Source organism: Mustela erminea, chromosome 14, assembly GCF_009829155.1.
Source record: "Mustela erminea isolate mMusErm1 chromosome 14, mMusErm1.Pri, whole genome shotgun sequence".
Classification (NCBI taxonomy): Eukaryota; Metazoa; Chordata; class Mammalia; order Carnivora; family Mustelidae; genus Mustela; species Mustela erminea.
Window position 1 is genome coordinate 7,090,180 of NC_045627.1, and position 25,330 is coordinate 7,115,509.

A 25,330-nucleotide genomic window follows, 5' to 3' on the forward strand; every position below is an offset into this window, starting at 1 on the left:
ATACAAATCAAAACCAAATGAGATACCTGTTAGGTTGGCTATAATAAACCTTTTTTTAAAAACAGAAAATAATAAAATGTTGGTGAGGACATGGAGAAACCAGAACCCCAATACAATTCTAGTAAGAATGTAAAATGGTGTAGCCTTTGCGGAAAATAGTTGAGACAGTTCCTCAGAAAGTTAAATAAAGAGTTACCACATATAAAAGCATCAAGAGGCTCCAATGGAGAGCCAGGCTACAGCTGTTCCAATCTCCCATCAGTCTCTATATTCTATAGGTGCCATTTTTATAGACTTGTCCCTTTTATATAGATTTTACCTTCTATTCTACTTCTATTTCATATCCAGGAGGTCCAATTTAGTTCAGTATTTGTTTCCTACTTACCAAATGCAGACACGTATTTTTCTAGATGTGGTAAGGGATATTAATGGAATGAATATGGAATGGGGATTTTTTTTCATGTTTTAAAGTTAAATGCACTTTTGTTTTTGCTTTTTTTTAAGGTTTTATCTATTTATTTTGAGAGACAGAGAATGAAAGGGGAGAGGTTAGAGGGAGAAGCAGACTCCCCACAGAGTAGGGAGCCCAATGCAGGACTTGATCCTGGGACTCCAGGATCACCTGAGCTGAAGACAGCCGCTTAACCAACTGAGCCACCCGGGTGCCCCTAAATGCACTTTTGTATTGAAAAATAATGTTGTCCTGATGTAGAAAGCTTGAACAATTAAAAAAAAAATTTTTTTTTTACCATGTCATAGGTGTAAGGTATACAGGTGTAAGCTATATTCCAGAAGGTCAAATCCCTTTGACTCCAAAAAAATAATATGGAAAAATTCAGTATCCGAAAAGTGTCTCAAATTAGAGCTAGAAAAATAGGAATGGAAAGTAAAAGAAGTTAAAATGGATATCAGAAAGATAAAAGAAGAGCATGACTGTAAAAAAAGAAAACACACAAAGACAAGAGAGACAAAAGAGGATAACTGAGGAACGGCAGAAAAGGAAAATAAACAAGAAAAACAGTTGGTGCTACTGCAGCTGGAACACAAGTGAAAATTATCATGGAAGGAAGGATCGGCTGGGTCAAATACCACTGATAAGGCAAGTAACAAGAGGTCAAGAAATAAGGATGGAGTTCAGCTAGATGGGGTCACTGACAGGGAGGTGTGATGGGGCAAAAGCCTTAGTGGAGTTGGCTTTACACAAAACAACAGGAGGTAAACTGGGTGATAAATGTAAGCTCATAGTTTTGCTGGATGGAAATGAGCAAAGAAATGGCACAGCAAGAAAAGCAGGTAAAGCTCAAGTGAGTTTTGAGATGGGAAAAACCACTGCAGGTCCAGATGTGGATGATTAAAAACAGAGTGAGAAACTGACAAAAGAGAGAGAGGAAAAAGGGAGAATTTCTAGTCCCATGTCTCTGACTTAGGAAAGCAGGAAAGATAATTAGAAGAACGGCTTGACACAGCAGCACACTTGTTTTCACAGATGACTAAAGAGGGAGAGAGACAGAATGCAGCAGCAGATGCAGGTAAGGAGGCAGATGTGAAGTTCACAAAACTCTCCTCTCACTTCAGTTTTTCACAAGGTTATAAAGTAAGGTCACCAACTGAAAGTGAGAGTGGGGAAGAGATGCCAGGCATTTGAGGAGATAAGAAACAGTATGAAACTGTCTTCGGAGAAAAGGAAGGAATGAATGGAAAAGAAACATATCGTGGCCACCCAAAGTTCATACTCATGAATTTAAAAGAAGTCAGCGTGGTTGTTTGCTTTCTCCAGACAGGATCAGCTGCACAGATGCAGGCCAGGAGTAAGAGTGTGAGATTTAAGCAGGCCAGGAGTAAGAGCGTGAGATTTAAGCAGAACTACTTCCTGTAGTCCAGGAAGAACTACAAAGCAACACAAGAGCATGGGGGTCAAAAGAAATGATGATAAGGAGTGACTGAAGGTAGGCAACACAAGAGGAGCACTGAGGGCATCAAGAAGGAGGGTGTTCTTGATGGGGTAATTCCCCTGCCTAGACAATCTGATGGGGTAATTCCCCTGCCTAGACAATCAGTTTCTTAATAGGGACCACTTCTTTTTTATCTTCAGTCCAAGTATAGTACTTTGCACATGACATTAAACTTATGTTTGTTAAAGAGCAGCTGAATGTTAGCGCAAAGTGGGTCTGAACCCATTTATGGAAGCTTTTGACTAGTTCCCCCCACCCCCATTCCCTCAAAGGAGGAGCCAATTTGCTTAGAGAGGTAAGATATTTTTTAAATGAAATACATTTAATTTCAGGTAATATTTAAGTATAATGTATCTTATCTTCAGTTTCCTATAGCTTATAATATGGAGTAGAACTAACTTGTTACTTAGGAGTTCAATAGCTGAAATTTCAGTGTTGTTTTTCCTGTTCTCTTTTAGTTGGGGCTATCTTTTTAATGTAGTTGATGAATCTCAGTATTTAAAAAATCTCAAATCAAATTCCCAACCCCTTGATTATGGAAAGCCAAACTAGAAATGGAGAAAAATAAATCAGCCTCAATACAGAACACTGATAGATTTTAAATCCCAAGCCAAGCAGTCTAGATAGCCATAATACATTTAGCTGTATCACTAAACAGGATAAACCCAACACGAGCAACAGAGATTACAGCAGTTGAATTTCAAAGCGTAACTTCATTTTCAACTATCATTCCCACGTTTATGCCGTGACTTAGAAACTCGAGAATGAAAGGGATCAATTAGCTAATGGTACTAAAGACTTCTATAAAATATTAACATCACTAAGAGAAAACAAACAAGAATGGCTACTACTAAAAATTACTGAAGTATGATTATAGTTTTTAAAAACATATGAGCTCTGTCTTTTAAGACTAAAAGAGAACTTACTACAATATTAAAATAGTTGTCTTTCTACTTTTATATACTTTGACATTATTCTAGATTGAATGCTACTTTTAGAAGAGTTAAAAACAATTTATAAAAAAGCACTGACTTTTCCCCAAGCATGTGGCAGCCTAGCCAAATCAACTTGTATCAGACACTTGTTTGATACACGACCACCTCATCTGAAAAATTCTGTAGCAGTATCATACCATCTACAAGCCAGTATGCAGTTTAAGATCCAGAGCTCTGGCTATTTTCCAGAAAACTGGGTGCAAGCCTGTAAAAATGTGTCTTTTTTTTTTTTCCACTGTGGAAGTGAAAAACAAATTGGCTCAAACACTATCCTTTGTGCAGCAAAAATTAACATTTTCAATTGTGAAACAGGGGTACAAATAAAAATATCAATATAAAGGTTTACACAGAACTTTAGAAAAAAGGAAAAACGTAGAAATTACCAGAAAACAGTATTTTTTTAAACTAAGAGAGATACTTTTATTTTCCTTTAGAAAAATTACTTCACTGGAGAGTGACCTTTCAGATCAAACAAAACTCACATAAATAGCTTCATATAAAATTTCCTAAATTGCTATGGTAATAACTGCCACTGAAGATAAAACTATTTTCATGAACTTTCGTGCATAAATCTTCATTTCTAATTTCATGTCTCTTAAGTGTAAATTCAAAGATCAAGCTGGAGATCACCGGAATAATAGGAAACTGTTGTAGAAGTGGTGAGCATTTGTTGCAGTCCCCATTAGATCAGCTTCAGAGGGAAACAGGAGTACTGTTCTACTGACTCAAAGAAAATTAACTGCTAATATACAGAAGTACAGTTTTCTCTATGATGCAGGAGGGTGGAGAGATCCACTCTACAGGTCTTCATCAAGTTGGTTAGTTTTCTTCTTTTGAAAGTTCAGACCATACAAACGCTTGAGGTGTGAGGAGTAGATGGCATCCTTCTCAGTAACATAAGCTTGTCTTGTTGAACTAGGTCTCATTTTCTTTTCTATGTTATTAAAAACTTGAAGGCCTCAATTCAGTCTCCCCTTACCCTACCCAACCCCCAACCAGTTTCAAAGCTAAAATACCAACATTCCCTTTCTACCCTCTAAAATTCAAGTGTTCTAGGAAACGATAACTCTTGCCTTTAGTCTGTATTTTCTTAACAAACAGAAAGTTGTAGATTTTCTTTGCAGAATAATTTTATGAATGTTTTAATTCTTTCACCTATAAGCCTCCTTTCCATTTAATGAGATAACAGAAAATAATCAAGCCCTGATAATACTGCAAGTTGGAGAACACCTAAATTCTACCTGCCACAAAATTTAAAGCATTTAATATAAAGGCGACTAGAAAAACTGCCTCATTATAGAAGCCAGCAGAATAAGTAGGACTGAAGAACTCAAGGAGCGGTAAAAGAGGATGTGGCTCTTATCTATCCTGTGGGCATTACTCTAATTATTAATTTTTCCTGATTCAATTTTTTCCTTCCTAATTTTAAGCTATCATAGTCAACATTTACAGTTACACCCTAGGCATAAATGGAACTCCCTCTACATTTATATTAATAAGATCATTTAGTAAGATCAAAACAATTAAATATCAAAGACTGGGCAAAATACTCCTATAGCAGCGATATCAGATCTCAAGCATCTTCCTTTGAACATGATCTATTTAACAGCCAGCCTTGCAGGTGAGGAAAATCATGCACCACAGAGGTAGCGTAAGAGCCAACAGAGAAAAGGATAAATTATACATGATGTTGAAACTGATTCCCTGGAAAAGCTTGTGTTTCAGGACAACAATTATGATAGCAGCATTCTTAAAATCTAGAACTTTATCTTGCTAGTCAGAAATAATAAAGAATGGGTCCCAAACAAAACTTCTGAACATTTCCTTATGACTTAAATTGTTATTTTCTTCCAAGCTTCAGAATGGATCAGAACTGTACTTTTCTCTAAATAAGAAAGGTAATCAGATTAGCCATGCTTCCTAGAGTTTCCTATTGCCACAATAGGATGGCACAAAATGGACTCTGAAGAAAAAGAGACTGCACAGTTGTTTCTTTAGGAAACAGCATTTGAGAGTATGTTTTCTTAATTACTCTCCAAATCACAGAATACGATTTAAATAAAAAGCATGGGAACGATATTCTTCCTTGAAGATACTACATACACCATCAAACCACCACCTAAAACTTCTATGATAAACTGTTCAAGGGCAACGACCCTACCATGTATTTCAAACATAATATCAAATATTCCAAAAGGAATTAAATTTTTCTTAAAAGATTCCTAAATGACCAGATCCTAAAACGGGCTTGCCAATTTGGGATAAAATTCAAATACAAAATCTCTCTGGATAAACCAAAGAAAATTTGTGTAAGAAAAGAACTTAAGTAATTGAACACAACCTAAAACCAAACCTTAGTCTTGCCTCTCTTCCCCCTAGGGTTAGCAGCAGTCAGAAAGCACACTCTATATTTTAGTCAAGCCGACTTGCTTACACTTCCACCATATTGTCTCAAACAGACAGAGTTCTGGGGCTTCTGAAGAAGGCTGTAACGCAAGAGCTGTTAACGAGGAAACAGAGGCCCTCTTAAAATGGCGACAGCTTCTGAAGAAATTGCAACTTATAAAATCCCTGCCTACTGAAGGAAAGAAATGTGATGACTTAAGATTGCAAAGAAGAGGTTATTGTGGCAATGTAGTTGTAAATGCAAGAGAGCAAGAAGCCTGGTAGTTAACTTGCAGACATCAAGAAGCTCAAAAGTCTTTTAACTTAAAAAAAAAAAAAGATTTTTCTATCATTTCACCAATGTTGCCTCTGTTAATCTACATGTATAACATAAAAATCAACTGTACAGATTTCGGTCTTCTAGACACTAAGAATATCGTCTAAGTATTAAAAACAGTGAGTAGGGAAGTCACTACGTGAGGCACGTACATGCTAAAATCTACATTTTTTTTATGGTACTATGACCTCAATTTGAATACTGACAAGTCTGTAATTCGTTAATTCAATTTTAAAATAGAAAATTATTTTATAAGTGTTTTTAGGTAGTAATCACTAGCTAAAACTCAAGTTACCTCACATTCCATCCGCAGTAATGCACCAAGTAAAGGACCTCTCCACCTTCGACATCAGAATCTTTAATACTAGCTTCATACATTTTTTGATTTTTCCCTCGTCCATACCGCACTTGGACTTTCATGCCTGGCGGATAGCATTCAAACTCCTCTTCCTCGTTGTCGTCATCCTCCTCTTCCTCCTCTTCCTCCTCCTCCTCCTCCTCTTCTGCTTCTTCATCATCTTCATCTTCCTCTTTATTCGTTTCATCTCTTGAAAGGTTTAAAAAATTGCAGTTAATAAAAGACACCTCATAAGCTTTTCAGTTCCAAACCACATAAAATGATAAAAATCGTGGCTGTGACTGCTCCGGGAATAGCAGGTTCCATGTGCATGAAATTCTGAGTTTCAATGTAACGTTAAAAACTAAAACTGTTTAAGATGACCATGGTTACAGAAGGATACATGTAGAGAAAATGAAGATTGAAAAATGCGTTAAAAGAAAATTTCCAACAGCCAGAAGAACAGAAGTTGTATAAGAAACTAGTAAGGTCGACTATAACAACTTTTTCATGTTTTATTTTTAAAATGTTTTATACAAAAGTATTGACAAAAACAAAAATCATTATACCCCGTAGCCATTTTCAGACTAAAAATGATTTCCTATTCAAGTATTTCCAGCCTCAGGATGTTTAAAACAAAAACTTTTACTAGCCAACAGCTAGTCTTACTGAGTTCAAAAGGTGATCCAACCAAAATTTCAAAAGTTATGCTAACTGAATTATTTTACCTTTCACAGGAATATTTGACTAATTTCACATCAATATCACATCAAGTTTTTTCTTTCTAGTCTTCTAACTTTGCTACAATTTCTGCTTTTACTGTATATTTACTGAAAGTCTTCTACCAATTCTTTCAACTTTGAAGTTCCAATGAAATATGTATATGAGGCCAACTCCAAGTAATACGAAACTAAAAGTAAAATCATTCTAGAAGCAGCACTGCAACCATTTCAATCTTCTCAATATCGTGCACTTTTTGAAACTGAGCATTTGCATTCAGCCACAAATCTGTATTAAACAAGTTGGAGAAAATCTTAAATTATCACTCTTTCCAAACACTAGATTTATTTTTTTTTAAACTTCAATATGAAATTCGACTATATTTACTTTTAAGTTTTTATCTGCTGCTATACAGTATAAAAACTGTCTATACTTTTTACAACAATTTTTCTCTCCAAAAGAAACCATCACTTAAGAGCTGACAAAGATCATAAAACAACTATAAGACAGCTAAGTAATTATGCTTTAGAAGTTGATGAATATAATATTTACGTAAGAAGCTTTCTCCACTGAGAATTTGTTTTATATTCTACGCAAACTTTTTAGCAATAACATACTTTATTATCACTCCTGATTATGCAGTTATAGAAGCAACAAAAATAATCTATAGTAATACAAGCAACACTATAAAGATTTTTTATTCTCCTACCTCTTTCCTTCTACATAGTGAGAGAGGAAGGATGAAGGGAAACCTAGCAGTCTTGTGAAATTAAGTCTAAATTTACAAAAGTAACAAATGCAACAATTTTCTCTGAAATACATCACAAAGTCTACAGAATCTCAAGAATTATTTCTATTTTTAAAGACTCATTCATATTCAAATGAATAGGTACTTAAAAATTAAGACCTAAACAAAACCAGCTATAATCTGAGATTAAAAAAATAGGAACTCTATTATTAAAAATACATTAACATGTCTAGAATGAAGAAATAATTACTAGCAAGGCTAAAATATCTAGAAAATTACTAGAAAGGGTATTATGGATGATACACTTTTATTAACAATTTTAAATAAATAAAGGTTAATATATAAAAGTTAAAATGCTGAAGACATTTTTGGGGGAAGAATATTACTTGTTTAAGTCATAAGCTTGTATCTCTGCATATCAGGGAGGAAAAAAAGTGTATTCTAGTGGCCACAACAAAAGAAGAAATTTACTATGCACTGAAGAGATTTACCATGTACCTCAGAATCATCATATATTGGGAAAAGAGAGATGCAGAATAAAACATCTAAGATTTTTTAAATGACAACGAGCTCTAAACTAGGTCTTATACAGTGCACTAAGCACAACTGGAAATGCCAGTAATCCAAGCACAATTCTACTTTAAGTGGCATCCAGGGCAATCTTTTTTTCAATCTGGAATAAAACCCTAACACTGTAATAATAAAGCAATCAAAAATTAAAAATAAAATTTTGCATTGAATATCAACCTCAAAAACAAACCAAATGAAAAGCACTTAAGTAATATACTAAAGTATAAAAAAGCAAACAACACAATTACTATCAGCCAAATAAAATATCCTACTCCCTCCTCTAATAATTCAGTGGCAAAAAGCAGAGGTAAATGCACTAAACGAGACAGAACACAGAGCAAAGATATCCTTTGAAAGTATAAAATGTAAACATCATACAGATTTTAGAAATTCAATTTATATATATACACCTCACTCACATCCAATGCATGCGCTGCACCTGTGCACGTGCATAAGCGTACACAACACACATGTGCACACACTTTTGTTACTTATCATTCAAAGAACTGTATTTTGAGAAACCAAATGTATGAAGTATTTTTCATCTGAATTCACAAAGAAATACCAAATTTTCCCATTTTGATGTCACACTCCTCACAATGGAATAAATTTTTTTAAACCTATAATTTATTAATACCTACTATGGGGCCAGCCACTGAACCAGGTGTTTTACCTGAATTAACTTACTTAATCTCCTACACCTAGAGTATGAGAGAAGGACATGGAAAGTTCCTGGTAGTAGCTAATTACTTAGAGAAAGTTTACATGCTAGAGAAATACATATGATTCTTCATCACTGTAAAATTTTTCTATTGCACTCATCTAATAAAATTCTAGTGGACATTCTTGGACATTCCCAACACATAACACTTCTGAAGAACATCTACCAAATTAGGGCAGTCACGGCAGAAAAATTCCAGTTGTGGTATGATACATTTGTAAATATATATAGTAAATTAAAAAGCTATATAGTTAAGTAATTTTTTAGAACCTAAAATATATAGTTTATACTATAAAATCAACTGAAACACCAACTTGAAAAATTAATTATTAGTAACAAAAAGAAAATACAGGCTTATTACAGTGCCTCCCACACAGTAGATATTCCAGAAACATATGCAGATATAAAAATCAGATTTTTAGGCAAAAAGCTGAATCCTTACTAAGTTTCTTAAGAGTTGAAATAATCTCCAGTAGCAGCTGGGAGTACTTCAAATACACACATGCACACAGGACTACAACCAAGTATAATGAGAAAACACTTATACTATATTCTTCTAAACCCAGGTTTTTCCTTCCATGTTTATCTACATGCCACACCAAAATTTCAGAGGACACTAAAATGATCAAGAGATTTTAGGCAAAAAGCTAGGTACTTACTAAGTTTCTTAACAGCGGAGATAATCTCCAATAACAGAAAGGAGTACTTGATATACACATTTGTACACAAAAATATATAACAAAGTATACTAAACAAACACCTCTCACTATATTAAGGAAGCTTATTTTGCTTCCCTTCCCTGCTTCTCTGCATGCTGTGGCCAAATTTCAGAAAAATACTAAAATGATCAAAAACATTTGGTTGTACTTATTTAAATCGGCCATTAACAATGGAGATGTCTAGGTTGTTTATACCTCAGAAATAAAGACCAGATCCCAAAAATCACCTACAAAAATCCAAGGGTCCACTGGCAGTGCATAAATTACATTGCTAAATAAGTAAGTTCATCATTCCAAACTGACCAAAACAAATAATTGCTACTGACACATTAAACACAATATAACAATTTCTGGCCTTTTGAAACTAATTATTACCACTTTTCCATTCTTATTTTTTGCTTAAGGAATTAGTACAACTCTTAAAATCTAGAGCCAACATTCCATCTACAAAACATAACAGAAAGCCATCTTCTCAAATTTATATTATCTGGTTATTCAGCAGAGCTTAATGTAGTAAGAAGTACTTTTTCTCTAGCTCAAAATTTCATATATTTCCATGATGAGAGCAAGAAGAATGGATCAAAAATATGACCTTTTGCTACAAAGTCGCATTAGCAGGGTCTCTGAAGGAGGCAAATGGTACTCACATAATAAATGCAAACCACTCAAAAATCCTGTATTTTGTCAAATTTAGATTCAAACATACAGATACAAAAATAAGGAGCAAATCAGAATTCATTCAGCCAAAATGCATCTTAACCAAAAACAAATTTCTTACCCAGATTTTGCTTTTTCTTCTTCAGCTTCTACCTTTATGCTGAGGGATTCATCCACCCCAGTTGTCTCCTCATCTTTATTCTCCAGATTTTCATTTTCTTCTGTTTTTTTCATGTTAACTTCTTTTTCCTGATCAGACTGTGTAGGTATAGAGTCTAATAAATTCTTTTTACTTCCCTAGAAAAAGATCAGAGGAACTAAACCAACAAAAGTATAAACTGTCACCCTCATTTCATGCTCTAATTGTTAGCAAAAGGAGGTACCAACCAATACTAATACTGAGAAAGGTAGTAGTAATTTTAAAAAACTCCTGCCATTCCTAAAACACTAAGCAAAAATAACAGCTAATTTTAAATATAAAAATAGCACTTAATGAAAAAAATAAAATATAACATTTTATGATAAATTAGCTATGAAAACATATAGACAAGGTAGAAAATGTACCAAAGAAGGTACAGCACCATTAACAGTATCTGATTTACCAGAGAGGGTTTAATATTTTCCTTTCTTTCAATATCATCATCAGTAGGTTTTTCTTCTTTTGGTATTATATTCTCCTCCTCTTCAATCTTTATTTCTTTGATTTCTGGTTCAATTTCTTCCTTAACTTTTATTTCTTTTACATTTTCACACTCCTTACATGGCTTGTTAACAACTTTCTCTGGCAATGCCATCTGAAATTCAATATTGGCCGACCTACAGTACTCCTCAAAACCATATAAGTATCTGGAAACATGAAGAGAAATTATATTTGGGAAAACGTTTCAAAATACTGCTGTAGAGTTACAGTTTTTAAAATGTGTTCATTTCTTTTAAGTCCTCAGATACCGAGCCATATTATTATTCTTGTTTATTCTAGTTCTGTTCTTCCCAATCTCTTTAACCCAAAGAGAAACATTTTTCAAAGGAAAAAAGTCACTAAAAAAACTACACTGGGGTGCCTGGGTAGTGCCGTCAATTGAGCATCTGACTCTTGGTTTTGGCTCAGGTCTTGGTCTCAGGGTCCTGAGATAGAGCCCCGTGTTGGCCTCCCTGCTCAGTGCAGTCTTCCTAAGACTCTTTCTTCCTCTCCCTCTGCCCAGCCCTCTCCCTCTCTCTCAAATAAATAAATCTTAAAGAAAAAACCTACACTAAAAGTGAAAAGGCAGAATGTTAAGGATAGTAACTGTAACAACAGTAGTTATGAAAGGTATCAGTATCTATCTGTTGAGCACTCCTGCGTGCCTTTCACTAGGCCTCTGAATTCACGTGAAATCTCATGTCATCATCAGAGTAGTCCAACGAGGCAAGGACTAACATCCCATCTTACAAAAGAGGAAACTAAAGCTTAGGATAACAAAGAAATGGTCGTAGAGGCACAAAAGCTAGTAACTGGCAGAACCAGGATTCAACCCTCAACTTTTTAACACTCTGGCATTTTAACCTCTACATAGTACTTTCCAAATTTACTTGGCCACAAAAACTTTCTTTACAGAGTATCTCATAGATGTAGTATTCATAGAATACATTGTAGAAAATGCTATTATAGAGTGATCAGTCTAGTAAAAATTTCTGATCGCTTCTTAGAAGAAATATTTAGTCTCAGTTATACAGTAAATTCTAACCTGCTTTCTAGGTAAAGTATTGAATGTAGGTTTATTAAGTACACTAACTTTTGTTTTTTATTTTTTATTAACATATCACAGAACTCACCATAGCACATACCTTCCCCAATGTCCATAACCCAACTACCCTCTCCCTTCCCCCTCCCCCAGCAACCCTCAGTTTGTTTTGTGAGATTAAGAGAGAACTGACTTACTTTTTATAAGCACATTTAACGTTGTATCCTGCAGCTGAATTTAAGACAGGGATTCCAAGATCTTGGTAGACTTGTTTCCAAACAGCTCCACTTTCAATCTAACAAAGGAAAATGAAAACTCCCAAATTAAAAGGTTGGAATATAATAAAATTTTTATTAATGAAGCATATATATGTTTACATGTATTGGCTCTGGTCTCAAAGGAATGAAAATAACTTAATAAATTCTAAATGAAAAACTTGGTTTACAACATTGTTTTAAAGTTTTAGTATTCTAATAAATCTCAGAATTACAAATGTTGACATATTGGGCCATTTCATTTTTAAATTAGCCCTGACATAGTACATAAGGAAATATTCAGGTTTTTAAGTCAAAATTTGTAATGAAGAGCTACAGATAAAATTCTTTAAGTATTAGTTCCCATAAAACCTATAAGCTTAATAAATCAAAGCAGTTCTAAGGAACTTAATACATTTTATTATACAAAATCCTTTTTTCCCCCAGAATAATCTTAACTGAAGGGACATCATACATCATGGCAACCTTAAGATAAATTCTTTGGTTCAATGAAGATTTTTTTCTTCATGTTTCTACATATACACGTGTGTATGTACGTGTGTGTGTGTATGTGTGCATCAGACAGAATGGAAGAGATTAAGGATATAAAGAATATTAACTCTCAAGGACCTTACAGTCTAGTGGAAAAGAGAAAGAGAACGAACTTCTACCAATATGGTTGTGTTGTGACTCAGACATACACAGGTGGTTTATTAAAGTTTGACAAACTTAACAATAAATCAGAAAGCTCATTTGAAAGAATCTTTAATTAAATTTAAATTTGGTCTAGGGAAGCTACCTGGTTCTAACCTGTGCTTCCCATTTTCTTTTCCTTCTACTCTTAAGTTTTTATTAGTATATAATTTTAAGTAATTTTTAGACAAGAAAACATGTTGTATGAAAAATATGTTTCATTTCTAACTGTAATACTTACATTATCAAATCCTCCAAGCTTGTGTACAAGCCTGAATAACTTAAAGAGATTCAAATTTCGATATCCAAGTACGGGTCGTTTGTTAATAGGTGTGCCTATTAAAGAAAATACAAAATATATTATAACCATGTTACATTTTTTATTTAAAATTAACAAGATTCAGGTATCACCACTGAATATCTGAATACATGTAGTGCAAAGTGTATATATGAAAAACAAATCCCTTAATCAAAATATGATGTCTACTACTTAAGCCAATTTCATTTTAAAAATTTTCTCAAACCCGATTTTGGAAACCTTATATGATTTCATTCCATTTTCATTTCCTTCATGAGCAAAAGAATAAATAGTCGATAAACCAAAATAAAATACCAACGAAACAAAATTTTTTAAATCAAGGAAACAAGGTTTAGTAGAACTGAAGAAAGGGATAAGATAATTAACAGGCAACAGTTTCACAATGAGGGTGATTTTCATGATACTTTCTTTGTATGTTATTAATTGGTTCCTAGTCTAAACAATGATTCCAGGATGAAACTATATAATTTTGTTTCTTTCTAAAGATATTTATTTATTTATTTATTTGAGAGAGAGAGTGAACGGGATGAGGGGGTTCAGAGGCAGAGGGAGAGAGGCACTCTCCCCGCTGAGTGCAGAGCCCAACATGGGAATGAATCTCATAAGTCATGAGATCATGACTTGAGCTGAAACCAGGAGTTGGACACTCAGTTGACGGAGCCACTTAGTTTTGTTTCTTTCTAATGTGGACCATGCAAGGCAAGGACACTAAAACTACCAAACCATTAGAAAGTGGTAGAGGAGGGGCACCTGGGTGGCTCAGTGGGTTAAGCCGCTGCCTTCGGCTCAGGTCATGATCTCAGGGTCCTGGGATTGAGTCCCGTGTCAGGCGCTCTGCTCAGCAGGGAGCCTGCTTTCCTCTCTCTCTCTGCCTGCCTCTCTGTCTACTTGTGATCTCACTCTGTCAAATAAATAAATAAATAAATAAAACCTTTAAAAAAAAAAAACAAGTGGTAGAGGAAATAATGGGATGGAGACATAACTGTGGCCCTTTCAAAACAACCTATGACAGGGATGGTCATATTTTGTCACTCTTTCTCATATTAACTTTTAAAATTTTCTTCACTTTTTTATTTATCTTATACAAAAGCCTAGGAAATTGCTTACATTCTTAGGCCAAGCCTCCTTTCACACAAGGAAATAACATGAAAGCAAAGACATTTCCTATCAAATAATAAAAAAATACCTGCATTATAGTGGCCACTATCACTTATGAGAGCAAAAGACAGTCAACTTCTACTTATCAGCAATACAAATGAGGATTTAAAAAACATTAATTTCCCTCCTACAAGAAAATTAATTCCCAGAATACGTTGGCATTTCTAAATACTATTCATTCTGTCCTCCTCAAGCTAAAAAAGTTTTCTGCTTCTCCTCACTTCCCTTTCTAGCATTTCCCAGGAAAGGAGACATTATATTCTAAACAGCAGAAAAGCAGCAGAGTAACAGGGGCATGGTGACTAGCGGACTAGGTCACAACCGGAAATTAAAGGTTAGCACCCACACCATTTTCCCTCAATCCTTGAATTTCCTTAACAACATTAGGCAGATTCAAACAGCTAAACCAAGGCTTACCTTGAGACTCTGTAACCTTTCTCTACATCTAACTCTGTAGATGGTTTAATTCTCTGCTTAGTTCTGTGTGGCTGGGTCACAAGAAGACTTGTGGTCCATCTTAGACTATGATGTCTCTCTCCCTCCCTCCCTCTCTCACTCACATGTACACATACAGAGAGATCCTAATTATACCAAACAGTGATTCTGGAGAGAGAGGCTTTTAACTAAAAGCACCTATGTAGGTACAAATAAAATGGTGCTATGATTCCCATTATGCAACTGCTCGCTCGTACTAAGAGTTCTTTGGGGACCCATGGATGGCAGGCCAGATAGCCAGGACAGAATTCAGGCCATATGGGTCCATGGCCATAATATGCATCAAAATACTATCAAAGTCTTCATTCCATTTACTGTATGACAGATATTACACTAGGTGCTGGTGATGCTGCTAATCAAGAAAAGAGCCATGACCTGACTCATGAGATCATGACATGAAGCTTAAGAAACAGAATTCTTAAAGTATTAATTACCTATATAATACATTATAACATTAACCATGAATTAAAAAAAACTTACCTCTATCCTCCATAAATTTGTATAACTGCTGAAGAAAGTTCTCCCTTTCTTCTGGAAATGGTTCTATTTCTTCCTAATTTTAGTCACAGAAGAAAATATTATTTTTCTCAAGAAAGCAGTTTAATAATACAAGATCTCCTACCAACAGCAGAGACTAATATTGACCAAAATGTTTCAAAGGCTTTTTTTTTTTTTAAACCAAGTAAAAGTTATTTCTTAACACTAAGCTATTCAAAACCAGGCAAGTCTAGACATTCTATGCTTTCCAAAGGAATATGTCCCAAAAGGTGTCTCAACAGTGACAATTCCAAATGTAAATTCTCATATAAGTGAGACTTAGCAAGATGGCTCATGAGCTTTTTACCGTATCAGATATCTATTCTTTAAATCAGGGCCACAGGCTCAAGAAGACCTACTCTCGCTTATATTAAGTCGGGTCAGGGTTTAACATCAAAACTGACTCCTGCTGCTCCTCCAGAACTATACAGGCGTGGGTCCCCTTAGCTGTAACACAAGTATCCTTCACTGTATACAGCCCCACTGTATAGCACTTCAAGCTTATAAAATCAGTAAAGTGGGGAACAAACTTGATCTACAATACCTGAAGATTCAGACTTAGGGAAATCTTCAAGTAATAAAATAGTTCCCCGATTTATCAATTACAAGGGAGGGACTAGCTTCTTGCTGCTGTGGCCAGGGGCTGTGGCAGTAGGGAGCTGGTCCTGAAGCAACCTGCAAGGAGCAGGGTAGTAGGTGAGATGGAGGAACTCATCAATTCAGTGACTATCATCCAATCAACAAACCACTTAATGAGCACCAGTAAGTGTAGGCACTATGCTAGGTGCTGAATCAAATAAAAGAAAAATAATAAGCGATGGAGAACATGATCATTAGAGAACATGATCAGGAGTAACTGCAGAGAAAGTGATTCAAAATCCACACCTGGGGTTACAGTTACTCTGACTGAAACAAATGCATCTTTGATGGTAAAACTTAAGAGCATACTTTTCAACGGATAGTCTAAATAAATCTATCTTTTTAAAAAAATCACGTGTCTAATGCCATTGTTTTGACATTTACCCTTTTCTTCTAAAAGCTAGCAAAGCAAAGGCAGGCAAGTTAAAAACCAGAAACAAAATCCATGTTAATAAACTTTTAGGTCTGCTGGTTGAACAGAGAAAAATAAATGACAATTATTAATTTGTTCATTAAAAAAAAACTGCACTTCTCAATTTAAACATGGGCCACAGAAGCTAGGCTTTGGTAAAGTAATCAGATAAAAATCTAAGGGAATCTAACTTTCTAGATATTATCTTAAATGTCCCCGATAAAAATTTGACTTTCATAAACTGCCAAATGTATTCCTGTCACAAAAATCTTTCAGTGAAGTTTATATTTAACTTAAAACGTTTAAACTAGAAATCATATTTGCTTTTACAAAAACATTTATAAAACACAAATCAAAGCAACAAAAATCGCAGTAACTAGTATTTATTGACTCTCATTTATTTACATGTTATACATTCTGACAGACACTCTCGAGTAACACAGGGTCTTTTACCCTTGAGGAGCGTATAGGGGAGAAAACAGGTGATACGTGTGTGGGTGGGAGAAGGGATATAAGTAACAAAAACAAGCACAAGGAACGACATCAGGTTAGACCAGCAAATAAGAGCGACTGATTTTCCTCAGCTGAGGGAGGTGATGCTTCACAGAAGGCTTCCCTTTATAGAGGTGACATGTGAATAGGGTTCTGAAAACTGAACAGGAGTTTGCCAGGCTAAGTGGGGGAGAACAGGGAAGAGCAGTGTAGGCAGAGGTACTGGTATGTGTACGGCTGAGTAGAAACAAGGTATTTAATATAATATGGCTATAGCATCAAGTTCAAAGTAGCAAGGTATCCCAAGAGAAGTGGTATGAAGGTGGGGCCAGACTGTGAGAGAGGTTCTGTAAGTGAAGCTTGACTTCTGGGTGAAAAGAACCCTTCGGGAGGTTTTAAGCAAAGAACTGCTTGTTCATTTTGGCATTAAAAAAAAATTTTTTTTTTAAAGATTTTATTTATCTATTTGACAGAGGGAGAGATCACAGGTAGGCAGAGAGACAGGAGGAAGCAGGCTCCCCGCTGAGCAGAGAGCCCAACGTGGGGCTCGATCCCAGGACCCTGGGTTCATGACCTGAGCTGAAGGCAGAGGCCTAACCCACTGAACCACCCAGGTGCCCAATTTCGGCATTTTAAAGAGAATGCAGTGGGGAGACTGAAGCTGAGAAACTCCTACACTACACACTGTCATCATAAAGCACTATGTCATAAAACACAAAGTCTAAAACAATCCTATTTCATCAACAGTTGTTTATTACAGTTAGATGGCAGAATAACTTACCTAAAATATTATATATTGACATTAAATTATTAGTTTCCTGAAAACATTCAGTCCAGTTCCCTTAATGATCAAAGATACAGACTTCACTATCTGCACCATTCACCAGTAACTTTTAGGCAGTCATTCAACAGAATATTAACAAGTACAGTGGTGCAGTATCACCAGTAATATCATGGACATCTTTTGTTGGTACTTATCATTGCTAGACCTAAAGTACCATTTACAGTAAAATCTAAAACTTCATCTCCTTGACCCATACAAATTCACAAATGCCTTATTTATGATCTAATTAGAACTATCCACCCATTTACATTAGATATAATTTAAGATCCTCTGAATCAAAGAGATATTAATCTTTTTTGCTGATTAATCTTTTAATAATACTAGATGGATGATATATTTTATACTTCTCTAGGTACTTCAATAAAATATGCAGATGAACACACAGTAGGTGAGAGGGGCCACAGGACGATGAAAAGCATGTGAAAGTAGCACTCTGCCATATTAGGTGGGTATTTCCCTTATTATCTGATAAACCAAAAGCATGGCAAGGTTAACAAACATTTCTGAGGTTACTGAAATAACTTACTATTTCTAATTTGCCAAGACCATACTTCTATTTTAAATAAGCAAGCAAACTACTTGGTTATGATGGATAGCACAAGCATATTTTTATTATGAAATATTTCTAATACTAAAAACATTGAAGTGATTGATGACTTTGTGCCAAATCCCAACTCACAGAGGAAACCCAACTGTTTCTCTTCATTTCATAAGACATCGACTGTTTGTCCTTACCTCTTCTTCACTGCTATTATCCTCCTTTTCCTTTTCGTCATCTTCCTCCTCCTCCTCTTCCTCGGCCTCACTGCTAGAACTATCTTCCTTCAGTTCAGTCTTCCAATTAGCAGGAATAGTTCTACTTTTATGAAACTCAAGGGCCTGATCAAAGGCTGCAGAGAGGACCAAAAACTGTGTGAACTGGAGAAATTAAGACAAACTGATTTGTCTAACAACATTAAACAAGATAAAAAAATTAACCACTGTGCTAATACCACAGACATTTATCAAGTATTGGCTGTGGGCCAGGCACTGTGCACTTTAGTGACTCATTTAAAACCCAGCAGTCCTAAGCATCAGGCACCCAATTTATAGATGGCAAACTACTGTTACCGGAGGGTGACTTAGGTTCAAACAAATACAAAGGAAAAGAGCAGTTTCCTTCTTTTAAACAAAAATTAAACATGCCTAGTAAAAACAACTTTAAGATAGGTAAACTTTTTGGGGCGCCTGGTTGTCTCAGTGGGTTAAGCCTCTGCCTTCAGCTCAGGTCATGATCTCGGGGTCCTGGAATGGAGCCCCACATTAGGCTTTTTGCTCAGCAGGGAGCCTGCTTCCCCCCAGCCCCCCGCCTGCTGCTCTGCCTACCTGTGATCTCTCTCTCTCTCTGTCAAGTGAATAAATAAAATCTTTTTTAAAGGTTTAAAAAAATAGGTAAATTTCTAATCATTGGTCCAATAAATGATTATTAAACAGCATTATATACCAAGCACAAAGCCACTGTAAGGAACATACAATAGCTGAAAATGTACTATAGATACGTTATCTTCATTCCTAGTAAAACCTGAATTAAAATTATATCAATAATTAGCTGAAACCAAAATTAGCAAGACACAATTATTTTCTTTTACAATATGTGGACAGGAACTCTAAGCCACAAATTCTTGATTTTTAACTAGTCTACATAGCATCTTAACAGATTTAATGAACCTGGGCAATAAGAAAGTTCTACAATGCCAAAAATCAAGTAAGAAAGGCAATTATGGCATATTCCTCTATAAACTATTATTGTTATACTATGAGAAGTGCCAAATCAAAATTACTTTTGATTCCTGTTTCTATAATCCTCGGGAACTAATATTTTATGTACTAGGCAAAAGCAAATCTATAGTAATTGGCTGATGATCTAGTTTCTTCCCACTCCTAGATTACTGCCCCGATTATATGCTAAAGATGAAAAAGCAGCCCTGTAATAGCAAAAGACACAAAGATTTACAAAAGTGTAATTCATATAGAACCAAACAGAACTTCAAAGACAGAACTTCAAAAATATGTACTTTATAAAGAGCAAAAGAAAGTTTGATCTTCAAAAACATTTTAGCAGTTTTTAAATTAACCATAAATTATCCCAAGATTATCCTTACCTTGTTTTAAAATAGCATCAGGCTTTGGTGCAGTGTCACTAGTAATTTCATGGACGTCCTTTCTCGGCACTGAAGTACTACATTATTTGTTTTAATTTTGAAGAAAAAGAAAGCCACAAAAATACAACAGAGATTAAGAGGCCAATCACGCACCACAGAAAAGATACTGAAAATATGGAAACATTAATATTTACAATGAAAGTGACTGCACAGTGTTGCAATTCCCAAACAAAATGCTGGACAGGATGTTAAAATATGTATCATCTGCAGAATGACCCCTCCTTGAGATGTTTTACAAGGTATTCTCAAATATCAGAGTCCCTCCTGCCTAATGCAATAATGAAAATATCAATCCTGCTACCCAAAATAACAAATGAAAATACCTGGATCGCAAGATCAATCCAATAAAAAAGAATTCAAATAGTAAGAATTTGCCATTGTCTTGGGATGATCACAAGAGATTACTAAATTTAAGACTGGAAGAAAATGTACATATTTATAATGTAAATGTTCTTTTAATAATTGTTTTTAAATTGGAGTCTAGGCTCAAAAGCAAACTTCTAATATATAATTTAAGATCCTTCATGGAACTCCCTAGCCACAGGGAGGATGTCCGATCCAAGCAACTGGGAGAGTTTCTATCATATATATCACATCTACCTCCTATTTTACAATAATAAATCATTGTTCTCCATCATTCAGCTCTTCTGCATTTGGCTTATTATCAATCTACAAAAGCCTGAGTACTACTCCAAATACATTTTTCAACCTGCTTATTTTTTTAACTTTTTGTTTTAAAAATTTCAAAAACATAAAAACGGAGATAGAACAGTGCAATGAACTTTATATCATTCACCACATATCCATTATCCAACTACAATAATCATGAACTCATAGTTACTAGTTTCATTTATATCCTTACCTACTTCCCCTCCCACCCCATCTGATTATTTTACAGCAAATCCCAGATATTATTTAATTTGATTTATAATATACTTTATTATGAAGCTTTAAAAGAAAATTCTTTTTAAAAATCATACCACCAATACTACACATTTAAAAATTAATAATAATTTCTTAATATCAAACCAGTATTCAATTTCAGTTTTCAAATTTCTGATTACCTCAGTCTTGTTAAAGTAGATTTCATAGATAGCAATCAAGTATTAGATACAGTAGATATATTTAAATTTGCCTCAACACATCACCAGCTACTATGTAGGCAAATATTGACAAACTAGGTGAACTCTGGGATTTAAAAAAAAAAAAAAATGAACAAGGAAAGCAGACTTGTAAGACCACTTAAATGATAATGTGAAAAATGATCATACTTCAAAACATTCTGTATGATGAAAAGTAAAAGCGAAAGCATTAGAAATAACTAATTTATCATTTACCATCCCAACTTGGAAAAACAGCATATTTTTCACCTCTAGTGAATCATACTTACAATTTGCCATCTTTGAAAGATCGAACAAGAATATTGTCTTTTTTCACAGCAATTTCATCACTACAATCTGGACAGACCACCTTTAAAAAAAAGTGTGAAACTATTAGAACTAAGAGCACATTTATAGATATTTATGTATCAACTATGTAAATCCTTTCAAAAAACAATTTCAAGGGACGCCTGGGTGGCTCAGTTGGTTAAGCAGCTGCCTCGGCTCGGGTCGTGATCCCAGCGTCCTGGGATCGAGTCCCGCCCGCATCGGGCTCCTTGCTCGGCAGGGAGCCTGCTTCTCCCTCTGCCTCTGCCTGCCATTCTGTCTGCCTGTGCTCACTCTCTCCCCCCTTCTCTCTCTGATAAATAAATAAAATCTTTAAAAAAAAAAAAATTAAAAAAAAAAATTTCAGCTCAAAGTTTGAAAACTTATTTCAGTTTGTAGGGTAAACAGCTACAAGCATGTGGGAATATACACAAGTAATTTTAAATGTACATCCTCTATCGCTCCAGCTCTCTGGATTCCCCACATTGTTTTTGACACAGGCTTGTGTCGGAAGCAGAAGCAAGGCCATGCCTAGACTGATGCTGTGGACCGAGTTCTAGTCAGAAAGAGGACGCTGGCATGAAAGTGAGGTCTGGGCCGGACCGGAGGTAAAGGCTGAGCCTTCACAGAGAATGTGTGCCACGGCTAGGAGAATTGTGGGAACCAAAACGAGAGCCAGTATCAGATGCTCAACCAGAGCAGTCTCGATCTTAAAAAAGCGAGAGATGAGGTTCTACTTACTACTTACATTTAAATATATATAACAGGCACAAAAATTTCTTCATAATACCACCCACTCTAAAAAGTAAACATTTTTAAAAAGACATGGAGGCGGGACGCCTGGGTGGCTCAGTTGGTTAAGCAGCTGCCTTCAGCTCAGGTCATGATCCCAGCGTCCTGGGATCGAGTCCCACATCGGGCTCCTTCCTCAGCGGGGAGCCTGCTTCTCCCTCTGCCTCTGCCTGCCATTCTGTCTGCCTGTGCTCGCTCTCTCCCCACCCTCTCTCTGATAAATAAATAAAATCTTTAAAAAAAAAAAAAAAAAAGACATGGAGGCTGTGTGGGACTGATCATTACCCAAGGGAGGACTTAGCTGGAGCCACCTCAGCTGCTATTTAAAATAAGGTTAAGGGCGCCTGGGTGGCTCAGTGGGTTGGGCCTCTGCCTTCAGCTCAGGTCATGATCTCAGGGTCCTGGGATCGAGTCCTGCATGGGGCTTTCCACTCTGCAGGGAGTCTGCTTCCCTCCCCCACCCCGCTTTCTCTGCCTGCCTCTCTGCCTGCTTGTGATCTCTGTCTGTCAATTAAAGAAATAAAATCTTAAAAAAAAAAATAAATAAAATAAATAAAGTGAGGTTAAAGCCGGTCTTCCCAAAGGCTGCTGCAAGATATCTAAGAATTTTAGCATTCTAATTCCAAGACAGCCCACTATGCATATCAAGAACAAGTTAACAGAATAGTTATATTTCTAAATGAAAAACAAGCTAAGAAAGTATGACAGGCTTGTCTTAGGGATGGGCTCATGGCTCATGGCTCTGAGATGACACAATGGTACATAAAGGCACGTACTCTCACCACAGATCAGAAAGCAGCTAGAAATAGGTTTGTTCTATCTGGTCTTTAAGGAGTTGGTTAACATTTTCCGTAACTGCAACTGCATTGTACTAGGCATTCTTTAAATGCTGATGGCCGGGACACCTGGGTGGCATGGTTGGTTAAGCAGATGCCTTCGGCTCGGGTCATGATCCCAGCGTCCTGGGATTGAGTCCCACATCGGGCTCCTTGCTCAGCGGGGAGCCTGCTTCTCCCTCTGCCTCTGTCTGCCATTCTGTCTGCCTGTAGTCGCTCTCTCCCCCTTTCTCTCTCTGATAAATAAATAAAATCTTTTAATAAATAAATAAATAAACAAATACTGATGGCCTTCTGAATGAACTCCTTGATCAAAGTCTTTTATACATTATTAGCATCAAGGTAAATTTCCCTGTCATTTCAAATAAAGTCCTGAAGTAAATACTTAGCATTTGCTCATATACTCATCTTGTCACTCTATAGGTACTGACTGCCACCTCGAGCTACTGTACTAGATGCCAGAGAACAAGAGACCAAGACTCATCCCCACGTGGAGCTTGCACCCTACATTCAGGAAGACAAGCACAAAACAAGTAAGAGCACGTGTATTTAACTGCTACTGCATGAAGTCCTTATTAGGCAGGGACCACTTTCTTGAAGACACAACATTTAAGCTCCGTTTTCTTTTTTTTTTTTTTTTAAAGATTTTATTTATTTACTTGAGAGAGACAGTGAGAGAGAGCATGAACGAGGAGAAGGTCAGAGAGAGAAGCAGACTCCCCATGGAGCTGGGAGTCCGATGCGGGACTCGATCCCGGGACTCCAGGATCATGACCTGAGCCGAAGGCAGTCGTCCAACCAACTGAGCCACCCAGGCGTCCCTAAGCTCCGTTTTCAAGACGGAGTGGGAACTGGCCTGACAAAGGAAGTACGTGCATTCACGTGTGTATAGTATAAGGGGTTTACGGCAAGCAGTGGAAACAAATAATGGGAAGGTCCAGAGACAGCAAGTACTGGAACCCATCCCAGAGAGCAAAAGGAGGTCAGTGTGGCTAACTTTCTGCTTGGACTGATAAGGGAGATAAGAAGGGTTCAGATTTTTCCAGCATTTTAGGCCATGTTAACTCTTAGGATAAAATCTAAAATCTTTAAGGAAAGACCCTGAAGCAGGAAAATGTTGTAACAGATTTGCCTCTTAAAAATTACTTTGAGGGCTCCTGGGTGGCTCAGTGGGTTAAGCCGCTGCCTTCGGCTCAGGTCATGATCTCAGGGTCCTGGGATCGAGTCCCACATCGGGCTCTCTGCTCAGCAGGGAGCCTGCTTCCTCCTCTCTCTGCCTGCCTCTCTGCCTACTTGTGATCTCTCTCTGTCAAATAAATAAATAAAATCTTTTAAAAAAAAAATTACTTTGAAAGGGGTGCCTGGGTGGCTCAGTCAGTTAAGAGTCTGCCTTCGGCTCAGGTCATGATCTTGGGAATCCCAGGATCCAGTCCCGCATTGGGCTCCCTGCTCAGCGGAGACCCTGCTTCTCTCTCTGACCTCTCCCCTCTCATACTCTCGCTCTCTCTCTCATACCCTCTTTCTCAAATAAATAAATAAAAATAAAATCTTTAAAAAGAATAAAATTGGGACGCCTGGGTGGCTCAGTTGGTTAAGCGGCTGCCTTCGGCTCAGGTCATGATCCCAGCGTCCTGGGATCGAGTCCCACATCGGGCTCCTTGCTTGGCAGGGAGCCTGCTTCTCCCTCTGCCTCTGCCTGTGCTTGCTCTCGCTTCTCTCTCTATGACAAATAAATAAATAAAATCTTTAAAAAAAAAAAAAAAAAAGAATAAAATTACTTTGAAGAAATGAAATAAATAAAAATTACTTTGGGGGTGCGTGGCTGGCTCAGTCAGAAGAGAATATGACCCTTTATCTTGGGGTCTTGAACTCAAGCCCCACATGGGGGGGTAGAGATTACTTAAATAAATAGAATTTTAAAAAAAGAATAAAATAGAATAGAACAAATAAAATAGAATGAAAAATTACTTGAAAATGGGCTAGATAAGGGCACGAGTTGAACGAGGTGAAGCCACCACAACCACCCCGGGGAGAGAGGCGGCGACTCGGATGGAGAGCGGTGGCAATGGCGTATTAAAGGAAAGAGATTATCAGAGGCAATTAGGGAAGTGAAGGGCTGACTGAGCAGAGGACGCTCAGGCTTCTGTCTTGTGCAAATGACGTCATTCGCTGTGAGAGGAAACACTGGAGGAGGGCCAAGTTTGGGAAGGAGGGAGGAGAGAATATGTTTAGTTTTAAACCTATTATGTTTTGAGATAGCTGAAGGACATCCAAATGGAGAAACTGAATAGATACCCAAGTCCAGAGGTCAGAATGGAAGTATGAACTGTAACATATAAACTTGGGACTCAATAGCCTAAGTATCAGGG

At 36.4% G+C, this 25,330-nt stretch overlaps 1 protein-coding gene across 6 annotated transcripts in view; it reads right to left on the reverse strand.

The window, feature by feature from the left end:
- The window catches only part of ARID4B (AT-rich interaction domain 4B), a 146,735-nt gene that overhangs the window by 37,328 nt on the left and 84,077 nt on the right, over positions 1-25,330 (reverse strand). For 5 of the 6 annotated variants that reach the window (XR_004278522.1, XM_032312142.1, XM_032312141.1 and 2 more), the window contains exons 9-17: positions 21,297-21,376; positions 19,847-19,923; positions 18,441-18,595; positions 15,262-15,334; positions 13,051-13,145; positions 12,060-12,157; positions 10,744-10,987; positions 10,263-10,438; positions 5,965-6,216 (exon numbers count right to left, since the gene is read on the reverse strand). Coding sequence is in view for 5 of the 6 variants with exons in the window: in XM_032312142.1 (XP_032168033.1) it covers positions 5,965-6,216; positions 10,263-10,438; positions 10,744-10,987; positions 12,060-12,157; positions 13,051-13,145; positions 15,262-15,334; positions 18,441-18,595; positions 19,847-19,923; positions 21,297-21,376 (1,250 nt within the window). In the remaining variant the exon portion in view is untranslated. The remainder of the gene's footprint in view (positions 1-5,964; positions 6,217-10,262; positions 10,439-10,743; positions 10,988-12,059; positions 12,158-13,050; positions 13,146-15,261; positions 15,335-18,440; positions 18,596-19,846; positions 19,924-21,296; positions 21,377-25,330) is intronic. The other variant, XM_032312144.1, reaches the window with a different exon arrangement.